This window comes from Idiotropiscis lumnitzeri, chromosome 3 (assembly GCF_059441095.1).
Source record: "Idiotropiscis lumnitzeri isolate Australia: NSW breed Sydney's pygmy pipehorse chromosome 3, RoL_Ilum_1.0, whole genome shotgun sequence".
Classification (NCBI taxonomy): Eukaryota; Metazoa; Chordata; class Actinopteri; order Syngnathiformes; family Syngnathidae; genus Idiotropiscis; species Idiotropiscis lumnitzeri.
Genome location: NC_142393.1, coordinates 13,193,162 through 13,214,755, shown reverse-complemented (window position 1 = coordinate 13,214,755; position 21,594 = coordinate 13,193,162). Strand labels below are relative to the sequence as shown.

Below are 21,594 nucleotides of genomic sequence, written 5' to 3'. Positions count from 1 at the left end.
CACCTGCTTTGTATACTGACAGACAAATAGTGACACAAATAGTTATAACTAATATGTTTGCCTATTTTTTTTCTGTTTGGGTCAGGATAGAGCCATTCCTCTGAAAAAGTGGCCTACTAACATGTGGACCCATTCTGCAAACACGAATTGCTTTTGTTAGAGGTTCGACCTCGGCGGAGACGTGCACTCTTCTGAGTGCCATCGTAATTATTACATACTTCTTAAATTCACCTGAAGAAAAACTACAGGCATGTGGCCTTGCAAATTTCCACAGCATTTTCCGATTTTCACCAATTGCTAATGTCATGTGGTATTAATAAAGCTATGATAGAAATGATGTGTAACTTGTGGCACCCAGATCATGTTTCTGCAATCCAAAGACCACTTTTTTCCATAAATACCGTTTCTTTTTTACATGTGGGACACACGTGTCCCCATTCCCTCTGACTTCAACTTCTCTCAATTACTCCATTTTGAACGCAGCCGCTCAGTTATAAAGTGTCGGACGAAGTTGTACTGCAAATGTACCTTTAGTACATTGCTTCTTCATCTAACAATGAACAGAAATACCCTCAAATTGTGAAAACCTCTTCAGTCGAGCTATTCATCCAATGATGAAATATCTATTTTCCAAATCTGGAAACATTCATTTTAAAGCTACCGCTGCAGTAAAAAAAGAAAAAAGAAATCTTTTTAACTTTCTTTATGGCCTCAATAAAACCCACCCAGATATATAAAACCGCAAAACCCAGAGAGTATAGAGCTCAGTCATATTTCTTGATTGTCAACATTTCATTCCACTGTAGGCCACACAGAGCTCAGTTCCTATTGTAGGATTTGTTTCTTCTAGGTCTCCAAAGTATCTTGTTTAAGAAGAGAACACAAGCTCAGTCGTCTCTCTTGAAATGAGCCTCCACTAGACTGGTAAATGAATCATAATCACAAATTGTGACTGATTATTTGAATATTTTATTGACTTCCAAAATTATTTTGCGTACTTTGCAAAGCCAAATTCAAATACTGTATCATATCGTCTCAGAACAAAACACCATGCTCAAGTTACCACTGAGCTTTGCAAACCAACACTGCTGGAGTGTGGTGCTTGTGGGAAGAACTAAATGTACTGTCTAAATTCTGAGAATTGTTTCAAAGAAAAATTCCTGAAAACATGACTCCGTTTAGATCGTATTCAAGGATCAAAGAAAGCTATTAGAACAGTCTCTAAATTAAAATCTACTTTATATTTGCAATTTTTTACATTAATTCCAAGATATTATTTAAGTAAACATCTGTCACAAACTTCACAAAAATAGTTGTTGAAAAATGTGATTAATCGCAATTATTTTTTGCAATTAATTAGTTTTACATTTTTTGACAGCACTAATTTATGTATATATATATATATATATATATATATATATATATATATATATATATAAATGTAAAAGTGCCAGCTTATCACCTAAGGCACAAAATCCACCACTGTCCATCATCTTCCGTCCAATAAAAAGTCCTCCACATCTCAACATGTGGGATCAATAAAAATCGTCAAAAAATAATGTTGTTCCCATGGTAACCCTGAAAATCAGCTTATCTACATTTGGAGGACATCTACAATTTCACCCTGTGTTTTGATTGATGCAATATAATACTGTAAGTGTGAGAGTGAGAAAGCAGATCTCAACACCCAGACTGTTATACAGTAAGTCTCAGTCGTTGTGTTTCTGCAATTTGCAGACGGAGTGTGCCAACTTTGTGCGCCTCCTGCAGCCCTACAACCGCACTCACCTCCTGGCCTGCGGCACTGGCGCATTCCATCCTATGTGCAGTTTCATCTATGTGGGCCACAGAGGAGAGGTAAGCAACACACACAACTTTTTAAGTCTACTGTATCCACACCATCACACAAAGCCAGCTAGTATCGCTCAAATTGGTGTAAAAATAAGTTAACTACTGTGGAACGTAAAAACAAGGAAACAGATTCTATACATAGACTTAACTAACAAATGAAAATGCTTGTGGGAAATCTGTTGAGAGGAGCCAGTTTTTCATTTGTATTTGTGTTTTGGCTAACTGATGAGAACCTGGGCCGAGCCTTCCTCTCAAAGCCAAACCAAAGACAAGACTGGATAAATGAGAGCGATTAAGACAGTTGTGGACCTTGACATAACAGCCCAAAGTGGCCCAACAGGAGGCAGTCAAAATGGGCACAAGAAGAGTGGAAAGTGGCTCGATATCCACAAAGAGGAAATATAACGGTGGGAAAGTGCCCAACTTTTAGTGGTGTGTGTTTCAAGTGGAGCGGGTGGATTTTGTTGCTATCCGCAATGCGTGTGTCCTCCTTGGCGTCATATATTCGGTCTCGCTCTCAATATGTCATCGTCACTGCATCCAAACATGTCACCTCCGAGAGCCATTCAAAGTTCTCCTCCGCTTGCACGTCAGTTAGTGTTGCCAAACCCATGCTGAGACGCTGACACACAGACGGACCAGCCAAGTAGGCTGCCACACTTAAGCTTCTGACCTCTCTCACGAGGCCACACCACTTCGAGGGATGCACACAACACTGCGGCTGCCGTTCTCCGGACTTATTTCTTTAACTTTCATTAAACATTTTAAGGGGTTTATGTCTTCATATCACTGTGTTTTCACTTATTTATATATTGTATTACATTTATTATTAACCCCACAAAAAAGGTAAGTATAAATTAGTATAATTATTGGGACTGCAACAAATAAATTTAATTTCTATTTATTTCAATGGAAAAACATTACCTTTACTTATTTAGCTTTCAAGTTACAAACAGGCTCACAAAACCACTTAAGTTTATAATTTGAGGTCCTGCTTTATCTTCTTTTGTAAAGAAAAATATGTGTTTTGGAGCGGCTTATCAGCTGCAGGGATGCCTCCTGCTGATATTAAGTACATGCCCAATTTCTTAAAAAATCAATTTGTCCTTTCAACTCTGTGGCAACTGGGCTTGAATTCCAAGTTCATAACCAAGTTAACTGTTGCTTTTTCACAGGCTTGTGTTTGCTTGAAATTTCCCGCAAATGTCTGATTATGTACAAAAGCTGTTAGCTGCGGACATGACTTTTGTTTGCTCTCCAGCACACTCGAAATATCGACATTCATGTTGGCTTCGCCTCACAGCAGTTGAGCTCAGCATTAGGTAGTCGGTCTGAACACACCCTCCCATGGGGAGTGGGTTCGTTTATTTAACCAGTCGTTAACTGGCGTAGAATACACACCAGAATGTTTGCCTGACCTCTGGAGGGAACTGAGGCTAGTAGCGATCCAACTGGACCCTGGGCGGGATGAACTTTAGCCCTCAGACGTTTCATCTCTGTTAGGGTCAGACTTACATGTACTGGTTGTGTCTTTCTCATGGCATCGTTGTCTTTGCGGTGGCCCGACGTTACACACGTTCGATGCTGAAACACTGTTATGACGTTAGCTTGTCAGGGGTGACGATTGCCGGCTAGCTTAACCGTGGCCACATTGTATTGTTTGTCGGTGTGTTTATTGCTTTTTAAAGATAGTAATTAGAGCAATAAACCTGTATTTGAAGTCCGAAAGATTCCAGATAGTGACACAAGCAATGTCATATATGTGAAAATAAACAATTCCTGGAAAATGGAAGTAGAACACACACTAAATCACACACATGTGCACATTCTAAATAATATATTATGTATACCGACTGTATATGGACTTTACTATTCCATCTACATTTTAGACTTTGTCCTGATTTTGTCAGGTTGTCAAAACTCTCTACATCACCGTTCCGCTTTTATTTATTTTTTGTGAAATCCCTTTTAAGAAAAAAAAAATTCTCTACTCTGTCCTTCATTCCAAAAGACAGCAATGTTTATACAAGCGTTGAAAGATGAAATTTGTGACTGAGCATGTGTGTGCGTGCGCACGCACGTGTGAATGTCAGCAATCACTTGTTTAAATGATACTGGTGGCCCCTGATATGCTGTGCTTGGCAAAGAAGAACATAGCACTCTTTTTTAGCTCCTCAACACTTGAGTGTGTTTGTCTTGGAGGGATTTGCCCAAACAGAATCAGCTGCACCATTTCTCTGCATGACAATCATATGTCACGTGCACACACATGCACATGCATCAGCACGAATAATAATTTTTCTGAACCTGAGATCAAATTTTGTGAAGCGAGAAGTTAGAGTTGGAGATTTTATGTCATTCCAGACTTGAGTTTTTCCAGTGTGCTCCGCTTTCCTCCCACGTTCCTAAATACATGCAAGTTAATTGAGGGCAGAGTTAAAAACTCACTTAAATGATTGATGGATAGAGAATGTGTTGTTTGTTGTTTTTCGTTGGCCTCATTTGTTTCTTTTCTTTGTTGAATTCATTGACACTTTCCACTGTGTTCCAATGCAGTGATGTCACTTTATTGCGATGTCACAATCCCCACCTCCACAATTTGCACTGTGAACACAAGCCAAATCACAATTTGTCCTTCCAAATCGTGATTTGGTGAACTGAACTGGTTGAATTGTGACCGTATGACACATTCCAGAATACCAAAGTAAGCCCCGTGACTTGGAAACGTGCTTTGTAATTCTGTTGCATGGGGCAAAAAAAAAAAAGATGTAGTCATCTTTCATCACACAAAAATGGCGCCACCCACAGTGAATGCCACATGAATCTGAATAGCCGATATTTGTCATCAGGAGAGCTGCCTGTGAAAGTAAAAATACTTGTCACACTTTTTGTTCATCAACTCAATGAGGGGTGCTCCGCATATGAACTAAATATGCTTGAAAGGGTATTTTTTCGCCATTATTTTTATAGAGCAGACTTCAATGTCATCATGTGCCCTGTGAGCACTCCAGAGTGGAGGACTCACCCTTCCATTAACAATAGTCTATTGTCCGTTCAATGAACGGAGGGCGAGACACTCGCGGTTCATTTGGAGGACACCTCAATCTATAAAATGGGCTGGATATCAAACATAAGGGCTGGTCGTATGTCCTGTCACCATCCTTTTTTCTTTCTTCCTGGACAACATGAATGCATTGGACTTGAAATGGGTCACGCCCAGGCAGCACAAAAGACAACGCCGATGAGTTGGAACAGACATTTGGTTTCGACTCATAGAATGCCAAGATGTTTGTTGTTTAACTCCAGCTTGATAATTTTTGAAAATCACACATTGGATGAGACACACCACAGTTGGAAGGTTTGTTGAAAGTGTAATTTAACAACTTTGGCAGCCAAGTGGTTAAGAACACTGCCAGCCGCTGTGTAGTGCCCTGGTTCTAAAGCCAATGAAAACCACAAACTTCTCCCCCTATTGTTCTCACCCTGCTTTCATTCCGAATTCACAGTGGTTAACTTCTTTTTACACCTGTGAGGAAAACAAAAACGACTAACTGCGCATAATGCCGTCATCAATCACCATTTTGGTTAAGACTGACATTTTGTGATGGTGACAGGCTGATGTGGTTTGCTTTGTATGTCATTTCACAGCTGGGTAACCTCATTTGCAACTAAGAAGGGTAAACACATCATGAATATTTTAGAAATACACAACTGGTTCAGTCACAGTTAAATTATGTGTACACAAGGAATTTGATGGGCACATTTGCTGTGAAAGCATATTGACGGAATATTAATGGCCGTTCCATACATTATCAGCTGTTGTTTTTGGTTAATGCTGGATTTATTTACTTTTTTCTTCGATGACCTTGTCCTCTGCTCAGTAAAAAGTTAAGCTCAGGGCGGCTCTTCAGTGGGAAATGGGTGGGAGACTCATCTGAACTCTGGCAGCAACGCTGGTCCCACACTTTCTTATTTCTCAGACGGCATCTTCGTTCTCAGACAGACAGACGGAGTTCAGAGCAGGGTCATTAAGACCCAAAAGACTGGAAACAAATAAAAGCCAGTCCAGTCTTTGTGTGCACACAGGAACACAAAGACTGAGGAATATATTATTTTGAAGAGATTAAGTCTGATCAACGGCTTTGTTTCCATGGACAAGAATAAAACTGCTATTGATTTTAGGGGGGGGGGAGAACATTCAGTACAACCGTATCGCTACAAAGGAACACCATATTTCTTTTTGTTTTTTTGTTTTTTTACCATGTTTCACTTCCTTTTTCACAATCTAATATTACAGCCATATGATGAAATAAAAATCAATCCGAACTGACCAGTTCAATCTTGTGTTTGTATCTCCCCACAGCACGTCTTCACTATGGACCCTAAGAATGTGGAGAACGGACGAGGAAGGGTCCCACATGACCCCAGCCTCCCTTTTGCTAGCACCTTCAGTGGTTTGTCCATTTTCTCTTCATCACTGGCCTCACGTGTCATCTTATTGACTGAGGTCTTGCACAATATCTCACACGGCAATGAGTTAGAATGTGAATTTTTAAAGACATATTTTAACTGAACATTTTAGTACCATCTTGACTTTCAAGGGTCCACTGTATTTAGATCAACTGTCTTGTTTTTAGGGATATTTGTAAGAAAGCATACATTGATGTACAGTATATGCTGCATTCTTCATGTGAGGCAAACGGGCCTGGAGTGAGTAATCTGGATATTCTGGTGATATCCCGCTGGGCTGGGCTGGGCTGCAAATACACTGCTAGGGGACAGCACATGATTTCCTCTGGCCTGCCGATAAGTTTACAAATCAACAAATATTGTGCATCCCAAGCAGCACTAAATAGCAATCATTTAATACATGACTAGAAACAACACTGTGACTACACCGCATCTGTACAAAAAAAGAAAAATTAAAGAGGCATAGGACAGTCACAAGTGCTAATAACATTGCTAAATCTTGATGGAAAACCCTGCTCCGATTACTGCTGTTGTGAGGCGATCATAAAGTTATCATCAGTCTACTAAAATAAGAGCATGCCCAGGAAGTGCAGTCTTAGCTGCCTTAAAGGGGAAGTCAACCCCAAAAATGTATTTTCAAGAATATGTTCTATGCAGGCCCACTGGTTAAAACGTTGCATTCTGATTAATACTGCATTTGCGAAACGTGAGTTAAGCAGTAAAATCCAGGGGGGAGGCCACTTTGCCACTTGTCGTCGACTGAAAATGATACCACAGTTGCTCAGGGCTCGGCAATCATGGCTCAGCTTCAGAAAACGGGTGAGCTGTGATTGGCCGTTACCTGCGCCCTGAGCAACTCTGATATCATTCAACAGAAGTGACATAAAGGCCGCCCCTAGAGATGGCTTAAAACGGGGGAATTTTACTGAATGCCTGTTTAGGCTAGTGAAGGCACATTTTATTGCAAATTTTTGGAGGATTCCTCTTTGATCTTGCTGGTTGTTAAGTGTAACACGTCTGATCCCATGTTGTGTAAATTTGCCTATTGGTACCTTTTATACACTTTGATACACTAAAAAGGGTACAATTGTGTTGCCTTCATTAAAACATTGTGAACTCAAGTGGTGCGGTCTGGGCCCTGAAACTCCAGGGTGAAAATGAGCCCCACTCCATCCTTGGAGGTGAATGCGTAAGAAGTTAGAAAACATTTATTTGTAAACTGTTGGTGAATGATGTCCATTGCAATATGAAGATGTAGGTTTTGGGAGCGTAAGTGGTTGGGGGAAGCTTACTCAGCACTAAAATACATTTGACATGACCACAGGGCTCTTGCAGTCCAGTATCCTTTTACAGTTTTGAATATTTTGAGTCGGTCTTCTCTCCGAGCTGCATGTGGGCTCGGAGAGATAAACACGTGTGCACATCTCCAGGTTGGCTGTGATTTATTAGGGCAATGATGTCTGCAGTTATATGCTTGATTATATAAACGGGATTCATCTTTTTGGCAATTCGGTCCTTCGAGCCGGGATTCTGTGCTCTGCTTTATAAATGAGGCCCATGTAGTGGATTTCTCTGGAGGGTAATCCCTCACTGATTTTTCAAGTGGCTCAGCCCCGGTCTGAATCTCCGATGACTAGCCTTTGACCCAGATGTCTTTTAGAAATCCAACCATCAACCTGCCGGCCTCTGGTGGGCCAACTTCCAATCCTTGACAGCCTGTTTACACTCAACTGACAAATTCTCAAAGTACTTCTCTTGGGCTAAGCTATCCTAAACAACATGGAGGCAATTTTACAATTATGAGAATAATCTTTTGACACTAACTGTGAGTATTGTCTAACATTTTTTTTAATTCACCTTTCTAAGAAGTGTTTAATCATTTTGTTAAATAAATGTGATTGACTGTAGAACAAACTGAACAAGTCTGTAAACCCATTTTGTTTTGTTTTTTGTTTTTTTCCTTCTGGATTTTCAGTTGCCGGCGATGTAGTGATTCACAAACAGAGCTGCTTCTCACGCTGTGTTTCTAAAGGCTTCCAATTCTCCAGACATGACTGCTTAGTATATCTTCTGTATTTTATTTCTTCGTTTCCCCCGAGTTGTATAAAGTGAGTCTGCCTCTCATGGTCTCAGTAGAGGATGCACTCTAAAAAGTGTGTGGATCCGTCATGAGCCTGGACTACAATGTTTAAGTGTCACCAACGATTTCCTCATTGTGGTCGACTTCTTCCCCTTTGCTGACTCGTTGCTTTTGTTTCACTCACCCCCCTCCTTCCTTCTTGTTGTAGGTGGAGAGTTATTTACAGGACTGACAGCGGATTTCTTAGGAAGAGACTCTGTGATCTTCAGAAGTATGGGAGGTCGCTCCACCATGAGGACAGAGACTGACCATAAAATCCTTCATGGTAGTGTTTTATCAGTCTGTCTTTCATTGCAAAACTCCGCTTCCAACAAGGTTGAAACATTCATCATCTTTGGAATAAATGAGTTCCATAGAATCTAATCTGACAATGTTTGAATGATATTTTATTTTGTTCGATTTCTAAGCTACACCAATTTAAAATAATGAAAAAAATAGTCCTGGATTATGATCCTTCAATGTGTGAAAGAAGAATGGACTCTAATTGGTGCAAACAATGTTGTTCGTTAAAAAGAATCTATGTTGAGCAAATACTTAAAAGCATTCACAAACAAACTGTTGGACAAATGATTGTATTTAACACATAATGCACACCTATTGGCTGGTCCCCCAATTGTTTATTGCACCCCTTACTAAAGAATTGTTTTTGTCCGTGTGAGTAATATCTCATTTGTTACTGGACAGATTTAATTGAAACAAAATTAGAGCAAAAGGAAAAAAACTGTCTTTACACACCCTGTTGAAAATAACCTCCTTTGTCAAGGTTATTGTATCACACATCACAACGAAATTACTAACTGTAATTTTTGAAAATAGAGGCGTGTAAGTAAACTCAAAACATTCACGCAGCCCCTTTTATAGCCTTCATTTTAACAACCAAACTCTTATTTTTAACCCTTTCTCCAGACCCGAAGTTCGTGGCAGCGCACCTCATTCCGGACAACGACGACAGAGATGATGACAAAGTGTATTTTTTCTTCACTGAAAAAGCCACGGAGGCAGGAGACAGGGAGGAGGCCATCCATACACGTGTTGGACGAGTGTGTGCGGTGAGTTCTTTCGTTACAAAATGTTCTGTAGTCACTGTTAGCGTTAGTGCTTCACTTGCCTGACTTCCTTGCAGCCAGTGTGGGTCCAATTCCCATTAGTGACAGCGCAAGTGGGAATGGTTGTTTATTTCTATATGAGTGCTGCGATTGACTGACAAACAATCCAAGGTGAACAGGGAAAGAAGCATAGAAAATGATGGATGGATGGGAATCTTCTTGAAAACTTGAGCCATCAAGCTCAGGTATTGGTTTAGTTGCACAAAATTCTTCAATTATATCAGAGGCATCTGTCTTATCACACCTGTTTAGTGCAGTGAAGTCCTCTGCCCCAATTAGACAAGGGAACACAACATTGAGCGTGACTGGTGTCTGAATATTTTGTTATGGCTGTGTTTGGACCCAACAAATTAGCCTTAGAACCACTTTACTGAAGTGTTGCAGTTTTACAAGCTCTGCCGTGAATAGCAAAAAAAAAATGTGAATTGACGCCACCTTAAAGTATTTGCTTATATGAATCGTTTAAATTTACCTTACCATAATGCTCTCCAAAGGTTATGTCTTTTCCAACTCATAATGTAATATTACACTTAAAATTGAATAGTTTGCTGATGATTTGATTTAAAAAAAAAAAAAAGCATCAGAATAGTGTGAGTACCTTTATAACTGTCCTTAACTCCCACTAACCACTCAAGCTACATTTTGCTCCTCCCTAAAAAAACAAACTTGGTTAAAAGGATCACTTCAGTGTACCTCCTTGATACCAATTACTCTATTTTCCTGTTTAGACTGTGCTTTGGCAGCATCTTGTGGCATTTAGGGCATTTCAGAAAGAGCGCAAACACTACGGTGAGCTTTTCAGCAAATCGTTGAACACACACAAAAAAAAAATGCGAGAGTTGAATTTGTGAATGGTGACTTGAGAATATGGGTTTGGGTTGCGGCGTTGCTTTGGTACAGCGGTTTTCAATGTGCGTTCATGTTAAAGGCCAACATGATCAATTTGTAGCATCAATGTGTGAGAGAGGAAACTTGAGCGAGGTAAATCAAGCATGTCATCATTTTGCATATAAGGATTACAGTAGGAAACCCATTATTTTATTATAATCATTTGACCACACTTTGTGGTTCTGTGTTATGTCACTCGTGACTATAATTTTGTCCTGCAAAAATTCTCACAGCCGTTATGCTAGACAAATTTACATAATTACCAGAACATTTCATTTTATTGGTTTTGGCTTGTACAAAACTGACGTGAAAATTTCTGATGAAGCGGTCTTTGTCGACAGTTTCCCACATAATTTAAAAAAAATAAACCATCTGCCTTGAGAGAAGCCCCGGTGGTCAGGTGTATACATCCTAATAGCAACATCACCCTTAGGAACGAAACATCTGCAAAGGAAGTGATTCTTGAATTGTAAACTCGAAGCCAGAGTCCTTTTTTTGGGTGGTTTTCTTATTTCCTGGTTGATCCCTTATGAGCCTCAAATTTCGAAGGTTAGCCAGAACCTCTCTTGTGATATACAGTGTAGTTTCACGCTCATGCAAAAGGACGCCCATCGAAACAGACACATGATGATCAAGAGAACTCTAGAGAGGGCATTTGGCTATAAGGCCAAAAGCCCAAACTCTCTTGTGAGCTTCCAAATGTTGACATTTCCCTAAAGGGATATATAAGCCTTTAAAATATTTACAACAAAATGAAGCCGTTCTCTTTCCAAAGTACACACAGCTGTCACATTTCGCATCCACAATCACAATACGCCCTGCATGATCTTTTCCATTCCTTCAAGCTTCGTGCAGTGCACACAAATATATAGATATGCAAACCAGAATACATGAAAATATACTCATGCAGTGCTCGCAATAGTTTGGCGACTGGGCAAGAAGAACGATGGAACTCTTTGAGTCCAGCTGACATGATCAGACTCCAATGTCATATGTTCCTTCTGGTGAGATCATTCGTCCTCAAGGTGCACCTAAAAGTGGAGTGAATATGGAGGAAACCCAAAAGTTGAACACAATTGAATTCAGAATGGTGACCAACCTGGTGTATGACATCAGCCGCTGTGAATTCATTAAAACAAACCTTACAATGATCGCTACACATCAGTTCCAACACCTATGTTTTGTATGACTTATGTTGTGTTCACCCTGCAAGGTAAGATGCCCTATTCAGATTATTTTTTGTCAAATCCCATTTTTTATGTATTCAATTACACAACAAATGTGACTTTTAATATGAAAGAGACACTTGTGCACACAAAACGGGTTACGCAAAATTAAAAAATACAGCGTGTAACACCAAACAACTTTAAGACATTTTAAAAAAATAACAGAAGAAGAATTCAAATTTAAACGAAAATTATAGGAAAACTGTAAACTAGGGGTGGGCAAACCTTTTGATTGGCGGGCCACACTGGGTGCTAAAATTTAACAGAGGGTCCGGGCCAGGAGCAGATGGATGGAGTGTTTTGGTAACCTCACCTCATTGGAGAGAATAAAAAAATACATTTAATTTTAAATGAAAGTGAACAAAAGCATTACAACAACATAAATGTCTTAGAAAAAGATTATTTAGAAAATAAAACATGAACAAGGCTTATTCATTTAATTTTTTTCACGTTCGGCGGGCCGGATTAAAACATTTAATGGGCCACATGTGGCCCCTGGCCCGTAGTTTGCCCACACCTGCTCTAAATCATGTCTAATCATAGATAAGGAGCATAGGTCTTCTACTCTTTTGTCAGTCCTTTCTTTTGGCGCTGTCTGATGAGTCCGACACGAGCATGCAAACTGCAGATGCGCCGGATTTGTATCCATATCCGAATAAAATTGTATTGTTCACACTCGGAAAAATGTTTTTTTTTTTAAATCTCTTTATCTTAGATCTGAGGAAATGCTGACCATTTGATATCAAACAACCCAAAATACCTTGCCCACTGTAATAATTGTTGGTAAATAGCTCCCTCTCTGAACTTGACCAGTTGAGTCTTGTTGGCGTTCATTGAGTCGTTTCTCACCCCTGTGACATTTTTGGAGCTTCACAAATTGAATTGTGTTTGTTTATTTTGTAAATATTGTTCATGGCAGAATGACGTTGGAGGCCAGAGAGTGTTGGTGAATAAGTGGAGCACCTTTATCAAAGCCAGACTGGTTTGTTCCGTCCCAGGACCTCATGGCATCGACACACACTTCAACCAACTCGGTGAGCCACACTTTACCTACCAAATGACCAACTGACTTTAACCCTTCCCTAACTTGCACCTTTCTTTCGACCCGAACAGAGGATGTTTTCCTGCTAAGAACCAAGGATGAGAGGAATCCCGACATTTATGCAATCTTTAGCACCATCAGGTACACTACATTGATATAATAAACACTTTTTCAACAATTTCTTCCTTTCTTTCTTTTTTGTGACACTCACATTTTTATTATTATATATATATATATATATATTATTATAATTTATTTATTTATATACAATGTCTCTTTCACAATCCATTTTCAAGTTTTAGTATTCTTCTCTTCTGTAACGCTGTTTCTGCGCCTCTCCTTTCCAGTAATGTGTTCCAGGGCTTTGCTGTGTGCGTTTATCGCATGGCTGATATCAGAGAAGCCTTTAACGGTCCATTTGCTCATAAAGAAGGTCCAGATTACCAGTGGGGTGCCTATGAAGGCCGGGTGCCTTACCCCAGACCAGGAGTGGTAAGTAGCTCCGTCACATGTTTTGAATCAACGTGATTAGGTTGCTCCTCTTTATGTGATAAAATGTTTGAAATGACATTTTTTTTTTTGACCCACTTGAGCACCTGGTTATCCAATTTACCCAACACACTGTAAATACAAGAAGCAATAATTCATTACTTTTGGCAGCCTGTGTGTGTAATTACTAGTTAATAATTGGTCCAATAATCATTTACCTCACGATATATTTAGCAAATGACTTGCAAAGTTTAGCACTTGTGTAAGCATATCATTTGTATGAGGGCCACTTATTCGAGGCCACTGTGGAGAAGTGCGGAGTGGGTGGTTGGTGGTTATGCAACATTGCAAATGAGGTGCAGAAAAGGTTGCAATCAGTAAAGTAAGCTTACATCGTGCAGCTGTGATCACTGCGTACACTCCAGAGCTTGTCAAGAGCATCGCTGTAATTTCAGTTCAAACATATAAACACACCTACTCACAATCACGTGATGCATGTTGCACCTCGTTTACAGAGTGAGTTGGAACTTGCGGACGTTGAAAGACTAGGAATGATATGACGTAGTCGCAAATACCTTGGTGTAGTCACTTTGCAGACTAATAAAGTCTCCAAGGACCAAGGAGTTGACGAGAAGAGAATCATTCTCATAAATGTCAGCGCTTGTAAGAGGTCAAAACAAACAAAAAAAAAAGTGTTTATTGATTGTGGTAAAAATAAAAGTTAGATTCATATTTAAGAAAATGTTTATCGAATTATGTAAGACAAAGATTGTTAATTTGACAAAAGTGGACTACAATGAAGTTTCTGTTGAATCAAAGTTGCCTGTTCAGTGTGCACTGCAATACGCCAACGCATCCAAGAGAAACAGGGAGGGTTAATTAAAGATTTCTGGAATGAAAACAAAACGGAATTTGGGTCTTCTGGTTTTCATTCTTGCTGGCTTTTGACGGCTGAATAAGGAGCAATGACGGACGTGCCGCAGCCTCAAGCCGAAATCTTTTAGGCTCGAAAATCAAATAGCGAAGACGAGAGCATTTTAAGAGTACTGCCAAGAAATAAGCCAATGGAATGTCAGCAATGTATGTTTAAAAAAAAATCATTTTTGCTGACCTACTCTATTTTGCTTTAAAAAAAGTTTGCACTCAATAACTTTTGATGGCGAATGTATCCATCCGGCTATCAAACCATTTTCTTTTCTGGATCAACGGTAGTTCGATCTTACACCAGCTGACGTCGGGAAAAAGTAAGATTACTGCCCACTCTGGACTGGTCGCCAGTCAGTCGTAGGGCATATCGACCATTCACATTCACAGTCGTTATTGAGTCGGGAATTGAACGTATGCTGCTAAATCCGGTGAGTCAATAACCACAGGGCCATGGAAATACTAGGCAGGAAGCTAAAACAGATCCCCAACTCAAACATTGCAAGGACCCGAGCTCGTTTGAGTCATTGTGGTATTTTTGCCTCTTCTTGTGTTTGCTCAGTGTCCCAGTAAAATCACCAACCAACCCGGCAGGGAGTTTGACAGCACCAAAGACTTCCCCGACTATGTCCTCCAGTTTGCCCGGAGCCACCCGCTGATGTGGCGGCCGGTGCAACCCGCCTTGCGCCACCCTGTGCTCGCCAAGGCAAACGTTCCGTACAGGCTCAAACAAATCGTGGCGGACCGTGTCGAGGCAGAGGATGGGCAGTATGACGTCATGTTCATCAGCACGGGTAAAATTTGTCTCTCTTTTCCAGCTGGCCATAAATCATTGTTTGATTTCATCGAGAAGTTGGACTCATGACAAATGAGGCCCAGAACTTGAATGATGTGTTTGCTTCTCTTCAAGACATCGGAACGGTTTTGAAGGTCATCGCCCTCCACGGAGGAAACAGCCTGGAAATGGAAGAGGTCACATTGGAGGAGCTTCAGGTTTTCAAAGTGTGTTTGCTTTCAATTCTATCGTACTTCGGTTCTTATAAAACTGTACCGTAAGCCTGAGCACACATTGAAGCATTCATTATTGTCCTCATTGCAGGTGCCAACCTCAATTACATCAATGGATATATCAGTCAAAAGAGTAAGTTCACATCTGCGTTTCATCAAGTCATCTCAACTTTGCGTTTATTTGGTCGGATTTCAGAACTAATCCGGTCTACGGTCAAATTGTTTTATTCACTGCAGAGGTTTAAGTACTGACATTTTCAACGGTCTTAAGGTTATACAAATAATTTAGCTGTTAATTGCACATTATTGTATTCTTCTCATTTTCTTCATCTCTTAACCATTATTTTTTTTGTGGATGGTCTGTCTGGAATAAATTCTGAGCAAAGCCAAAGTGCAAAACGCAAATCCTGACGTAATCTGTATAGGCTCAGCAGCTCTTGTGAGGACCTGCCGTTTCTTTTGGGGTCTTTCTTTCTCCACCAAAAACTCATTACCTTCACTTACTCTAGAAAATCATCCGTAAATCTCAAGGCAATTTGTTGATGTTGTCCCTCCCTTCCTCTGCTCCTCAGCAAGCCCTGTATGTCGGCTCCCCAACCGGCGTGGCTCAGGTGAAGCTTCATCGTTGCGAGACGTACGGGAAGGCGTGCGCCGAGTGCTGCCTGGCCAGAGACCCTTACTGCGCCTGGGATGGCTCGTCCTGCACTCGATACGTCCCCAACAGTAAACGTCGCTTCCGAAGGCAGGACATCAGGCATGGAAACCCGGTGCTGCAATGTTTGGACCAGAATTTTAGTGGTAAATCCGACTTTCATTACCAGTCACATTATTTTATTGGTGCTTATTAAATGGTTGAATAGTAGTGTCTCTGGAATGCCTGCCCACACATTAATTGTTATTCAGTGAACCGTTGTGACATTATACTTGAGCTACATTGTGTGTGAGGCGGGATGTGTCCGCTGCATGCGCCACATACACAGATCAACTCAGTGTTGGTAATGTAATTTAATTGCTGGGTATTTTCACTCATTTTTGCTGGTAAATTTCGTTTATACACTAATGGGGGCAGTAAATGTATAATGTTATACAAGCCGAACACTGACTACATTGGAGCAAGTGCCATGTCTTCAGCGTTGTCCCATGGAAAGATATCATAAAAATTTACAAGTGAAATGTACGCTCACTTTTGTGAGATAGTGTGTTATTGCGACTCCTGGGAATGGTTTTATCTGAAAAGTATGTAGAAAATACGTACTAGTTGGAATTATTTATAGCTAAATAGGACCACACACCGTGCCTATTTTCCTTCTTCAACAACATTTCCAATGCGTATGTTTGGAATCAGAGGACCTGGAGGAGATGGAGGACCGCGTGGTGTACGGCGCTGAGAACAACAGCACTTTTCTGGAATGTGTTCCTCGCTCCCCACAAGCTTCTGTCATCTGGCTGGTCCAGCGTGATGACCGCAAGGAAGAGGTGAGATGATTTTTTATGCACGCATTCAAGACATGCATTCATATAAATATGAAACAGTTTGTTCAAGAGTTGAGTAGAAGCACCTATGGCTGAAGACAAACTATTACTCCCTGGACCTTGATTTGCAGATAGGAGAATTAGAATTTTGGCTGTCGATATGTGGCCCTCGCAATCATCCTTTCTATAAACCACAAACAATTCGCCTTTTCCTGAATTTGGCATTGCATTTGAGTCTCCCGGTGGAATGACTTTCTTCGCTGGCTTACGATTACAAAATGCGAAACCAAGATGCTAATACAAAGCATTTTAACCCACTTTGACAGGGAGTTATATGTCAGCCCTTGACTAAGACCCATTCTAGTTAACATCATTTGACAGCAGGAAGGAAGAGGCACGAGGGGGTGCACAGATTTGAGGTGCTGTGTAATTTCTTGCAAGCGGTTGCTTTTAAATCTGAGATGGCCGAGCAACATTGCCACGTGCAGCGTTTTGCCATATGGGTGAAATTGAGCAATTATATTTGAAAAGCAGAATTCTCGTTGGAGACTATTGACCACATGCCATGAAGAATTAAGTCCACTGTGACGGTGGCGGCACATGAAGCGCCGCTTCGAACATGATAGGGCCACGCCCTCAGTCATCTTTCAAAACTGAGCGCCTCCGTCAGCCGTTTGAGGCATTAGCTCGCTTCTCAGGTTCCCTGCAAATAAACACGGGGCCGCTGACAAGGCGGCTGTGTTTGTGTTGGCATCACAGGACAGTCATAGGAGCAAAAATATGGAAGAAGAGCTAGGGGGGGCGTATGGGGGTACAAGAGGGATAAATGAGGTATGAATGAAGCGAACGACAAGAGTGACTTAGTGTTGCGATATGGAGAATGTGAGAATTAAGGAAGGGTATAAAAATACCGACAGATTTAATGAAACTGATAACGATCATTCTCTTGGTTTGGCATGCAGTGAAATTTGACTGCATATTGTGGTTCAACGCTCTTCACTCGTTTATGTGTTGTTGTCATCAGAAAAATGTGTGAAGACCAGCCAACGATTGTCAACAACTGAGACTGAAAAGTCAGCCAATAAGGATACAGAAATGCAAAGACCAGAATAGAGGAGGAATAAACCCTAATTAAAAATATCAATTTTTTTTTCTCCCGGCTCTACTCAGGTCAAGATGGACGATCGGGTCATGTCGACAGAACAGGGCCTCCTCTTCCGTCGCCTCCTCAACCAGGATGCCGGCATCTACATCTGCCGCTCCAGAGAGCATGGCTTCACCCAGACCCTCGCTCGACTGACCCTTGAAGTCCTCCGGGGCGACACCTTGGATGAGTTGATGTCACGGGATAACACCGGTCTTTCTGACCTCCTCAAAGACAGATCGGCTGGAAGCTACCGGAACTGGATGCCTTGTAGCTCCTACAACAGGTTGAGTCCGATCGGCCAGTCGCGTATGTGGTTCAAGGATATCATGCAGACCATCGGCCCGTCCAACCTGCCCCATGTGGAGGAGTACTGCGAGAAGATGTGGTGTAACGAGAAGCTGAGGAGGAAGCACAAGAGCATGGTGGAGAAGTATCGGCAGGCCCAGGAGAGCGCCAGGAAGGCCCGTAGCAAGAGTTCTGGCGAGCGGAACCGGACACCGCGGGACCTTAGTGCACGGCACGACTAAAGGAGAAAACTTAAGGAAGGGGAACTAAAGGAGAAAACAAAGACAAGTGGGGAGAGTAGGACCAGAATAGCAGAAGCTGGATTTGTGAGAAGGTAGATGATAGAGTGTAGACGCTTACTTCTGGTTATCACTCCCCAAATGGATGTAGATTGGTCAAGTTGCCCGGAGGAAAAACCTGGCCCGAACATGATGACAAGATGGAGACAATGTTTCAAATACATTTTTTGTCACGTCATTAAGAATGCTAAGGACTTCAAATTTAGCACGTATCACAAGTTAATGACGGACAAAGCCTTTTTTTTAATACATACTGTAATTGCCTCTGGTTAACTGATCAACATCACACTCCAAAAAAAACAATGCACATCACATCCATGACTCTTAAGTTGGACTGGAATATATACCGAAAGTGTTTGTCAACATACACTGTCCAAAATGGGGAGGGTTATTTATTTATTATATATTAATTTTGTAAACGAGTGAAATATACTCAAAAAAATGTTCTCGTCAAATTTACTTAGAATGTCTGTGTGAAAAATCTTTCCTCGATTTTTATCAAGTAAATATCACTCCCCATTTTTTTTACAGTGCAAAGGTTAGTAACATTGAATTGTGTATTTATGGGCCATGCCCTTGTCTTGTTACTTCACTTTCCAGTCCAGTTCTATTTGAATTCAGCACCGTCTCCACTTTAAGTTAATCCAAAACACTGACATCATGATCTCAACTTGCTGATACTGAAACGACATGTTGATGGTTCAACAGAATTACGAGCACATGACTTTGTTTTCACTGCTGAGCACTGAAATTTCCATTCAACAGGAGGAGATGCAGATGGAAATCGTTCTTCATTAATCCTTTAATAACACTGAAAGGGATTCACTTCATGTAGGCCAGTTTTTGCGTTATTTGGTTCATTTTGGAACGCAAGGTGACAGAATGACACAATCTCCAAATGAGAAACAATCTTCACTGGCTTACTTCCATTACATTTTTTTTCTTTATATCCATGGATTAAAACTAACTTTTCAATTGTCTGTTGTGGAATTACTTTTTTTTTTTGTCAACATTGTAGATGCAATGTGTTGAAACGGTTGCTAGAATGTTGAACAGAAATATTTAGGTGTTGTTTCTCTCGTGAACAAGCAGACATGACATCATCCGAAATGTCGAGTGTAGCGCCCAAACATGCTTTCATCGTGATAGTTACAGCTTACGTATGTGTCAATGTGAATTCATGGACAAATGCCATCTCACGCTTTAGGAACTGGAAGATTTTATTGTGTAAATGAAAGACGTCAAGCGGAAATAGTGGAATAATATTATAAGCATGCTTTATTTGAAATTTCTGTCATTGGCGCAATCCTTCATTTTAAGGCGCAGTCTGTTTTCGCCGTGGTGCAAGCCCACTAAAGCACGTTTCACACTTGCTGTGTTTATTTTCCTTGTCTGGAGGACGCTGAGGCTGACTATTAGAGTCTAATTAAGGTATTTTCTCTGCAAATATTTCTCCTTCAGAAAAAAAGGCTGTTTGACAAGAGGATGGTGAAAGATAAAATGTGATGTTTTGAAAGGAGACAACCTGCAAAAAATTATTTCACCTGAAACTGGGCCATAATCTTGGGCCAGCTGCGAAGAATTATAACAGCATTTCTTCATAATGTAATTACTGACACTAATTGCACCTAAACGCTCACGACAACTTTCTCCCTCCTTTGATACAGTTTTTATCCAATAGAGCAGGTGTGGGCAAACTACGCCCCGGGGGCCACATGCGGCCCGTTAAACGTTTTAATCCCGCCCACAAAATTAAATGAATAAACCTTGTTAATGTTTTATTTTCTAAATACTGTGGTTTTTCAAACACATATATCTTGTAGTAATGCTTTTGTTCACTTTCATTTCAAATTAAATTCTGATGTGGTGAGGTTACTAAAACACTCCAACCATCTGCTCCTGGTCAGCCCCCTCTGTCAAAGTTTAGAACCCATTGTGGCCCGCCAATCTAAAATTTTGCCCATCCCTGTTTTAGAGGTTTTGAACCTTTTGTAGTTTTTAGAAGAACATAATAGTGATATCTTGTTTGTTTTGTTTTAACTCTACCAGCAGGTTTCCAAAAATATATTTCTACACCAAGTAAAAAAAATTCACTGTCCATAAATATGCATTTGCAGGCCGTCAAGTGAATTTGCAATGCCACGGGTGGTGCTGTGGGATTTTAAGGGCTTCTTAGCCCATCAGAAGTTTAGCAAAAGCCAAATTGGTGAAGGGCGAAAATTTGCAGTAACAAAACAAACCAAAAAAGAAGACAAAACCTCTGTATTAAAAAACAAATCCACGTCTACTTCATGAAACAAATGATATATTTAAAAATGATATCTCCATGGTCATGTGGATTTGAAAATATGATTGCTGAAGCCCATACGTCTGTGTATGTAATAGAAGGTGACCACTACAAATTTGTTCTAGTTAATTGTTTGGTGTTACGAGACAGAACGAGAAGCCGACGGAGATTTGACATGATGTAAAAATATGCTTAAAAATGAATACTGTTAATTAGTACTTGCGTGCATTTTCATCAGTGCAGTATTTGTGTATGTTCAAGGTGACTGTACGCTATCAGGACTTGTGGTTTTAGTGCAAATAAATTGATGAGATCAAGCATGTGCTTCCAAAAAGAATGTGTGCAGTTATTACTTGTGAGATTGGCTTTACATGAACCTTTTGAAAGATAGGAACAGTATATTTTCTTGCTTTTGCAAGACAAGACAAAGGGCGAGAGTGATGCACATAAAATATGCTGATAAGAATTTAGATGCAATGACTCTTACTCGATTAAAATAAATATGTGCTCGATTTAAGACCAAATGCAATGGTACCTTGAGTTTAGATGCCCCACAAATTGTAAGATTTTGGATTAATTATACAATTTTGTTGGACGTATATGCCAAAGGATTTTTGGAGTCATCATACGTGCTGACCTAGATAGCTGGATGGCTTGATGGATAGATTTATTTCACTAATATTTGCATCACAATTAATGTTAAAAGAATTAATTTACTCAAGTTTATTACCCCAGCAAAAAAATAAGTGCGAAAAGAGTTTTTATTGTTTTGTTTTGTTTTGTTTTTTAAGAACTTCTGCTTATACTTGTATGACAGTTCATGATGTTAATGTTAAGCTTAAAAGCATTGCCTACAGTAAATAAAGATTTTACGATGCAAAATTTTGCAGTCTGGAACAAGTTATTCACACACACACACGCACGCGCACCCGCCCCCCCACACACACATGTATATATAT

General features: G+C 40.3%; 1 protein-coding gene across 1 annotated transcript in view; it reads left to right on the top strand.

Moving 5' to 3' along the window:
* Positions 1-19,325, top strand: part of sema3g (semaphorin 3G) — a 47,031-nt gene extending 27,706 nt beyond the window's left edge. The window contains exons 4-16 of the mRNA XM_088289858.1: positions 1,738-1,857; positions 6,215-6,305; positions 8,610-8,726; positions 9,368-9,510; positions 12,601-12,715; positions 12,795-12,864; positions 13,071-13,215; positions 14,699-14,930; positions 15,047-15,138; positions 15,236-15,277; positions 15,717-15,942; positions 16,490-16,620; positions 17,788-19,325. Coding sequence (XP_088145984.1) covers positions 1,738-1,857; positions 6,215-6,305; positions 8,610-8,726; positions 9,368-9,510; positions 12,601-12,715; positions 12,795-12,864; positions 13,071-13,215; positions 14,699-14,930; positions 15,047-15,138; positions 15,236-15,277; positions 15,717-15,942; positions 16,490-16,620; positions 17,788-18,291 — 2,028 coding nt within the window. The 3' untranslated portion in view covers positions 18,292-19,325. The remainder of the gene's footprint in view (positions 1-1,737; positions 1,858-6,214; positions 6,306-8,609; positions 8,727-9,367; positions 9,511-12,600; positions 12,716-12,794; positions 12,865-13,070; positions 13,216-14,698; positions 14,931-15,046; positions 15,139-15,235; positions 15,278-15,716; positions 15,943-16,489; positions 16,621-17,787) is intronic.
* Positions 19,326-21,594: the final 2,269 nt, after the last annotated feature.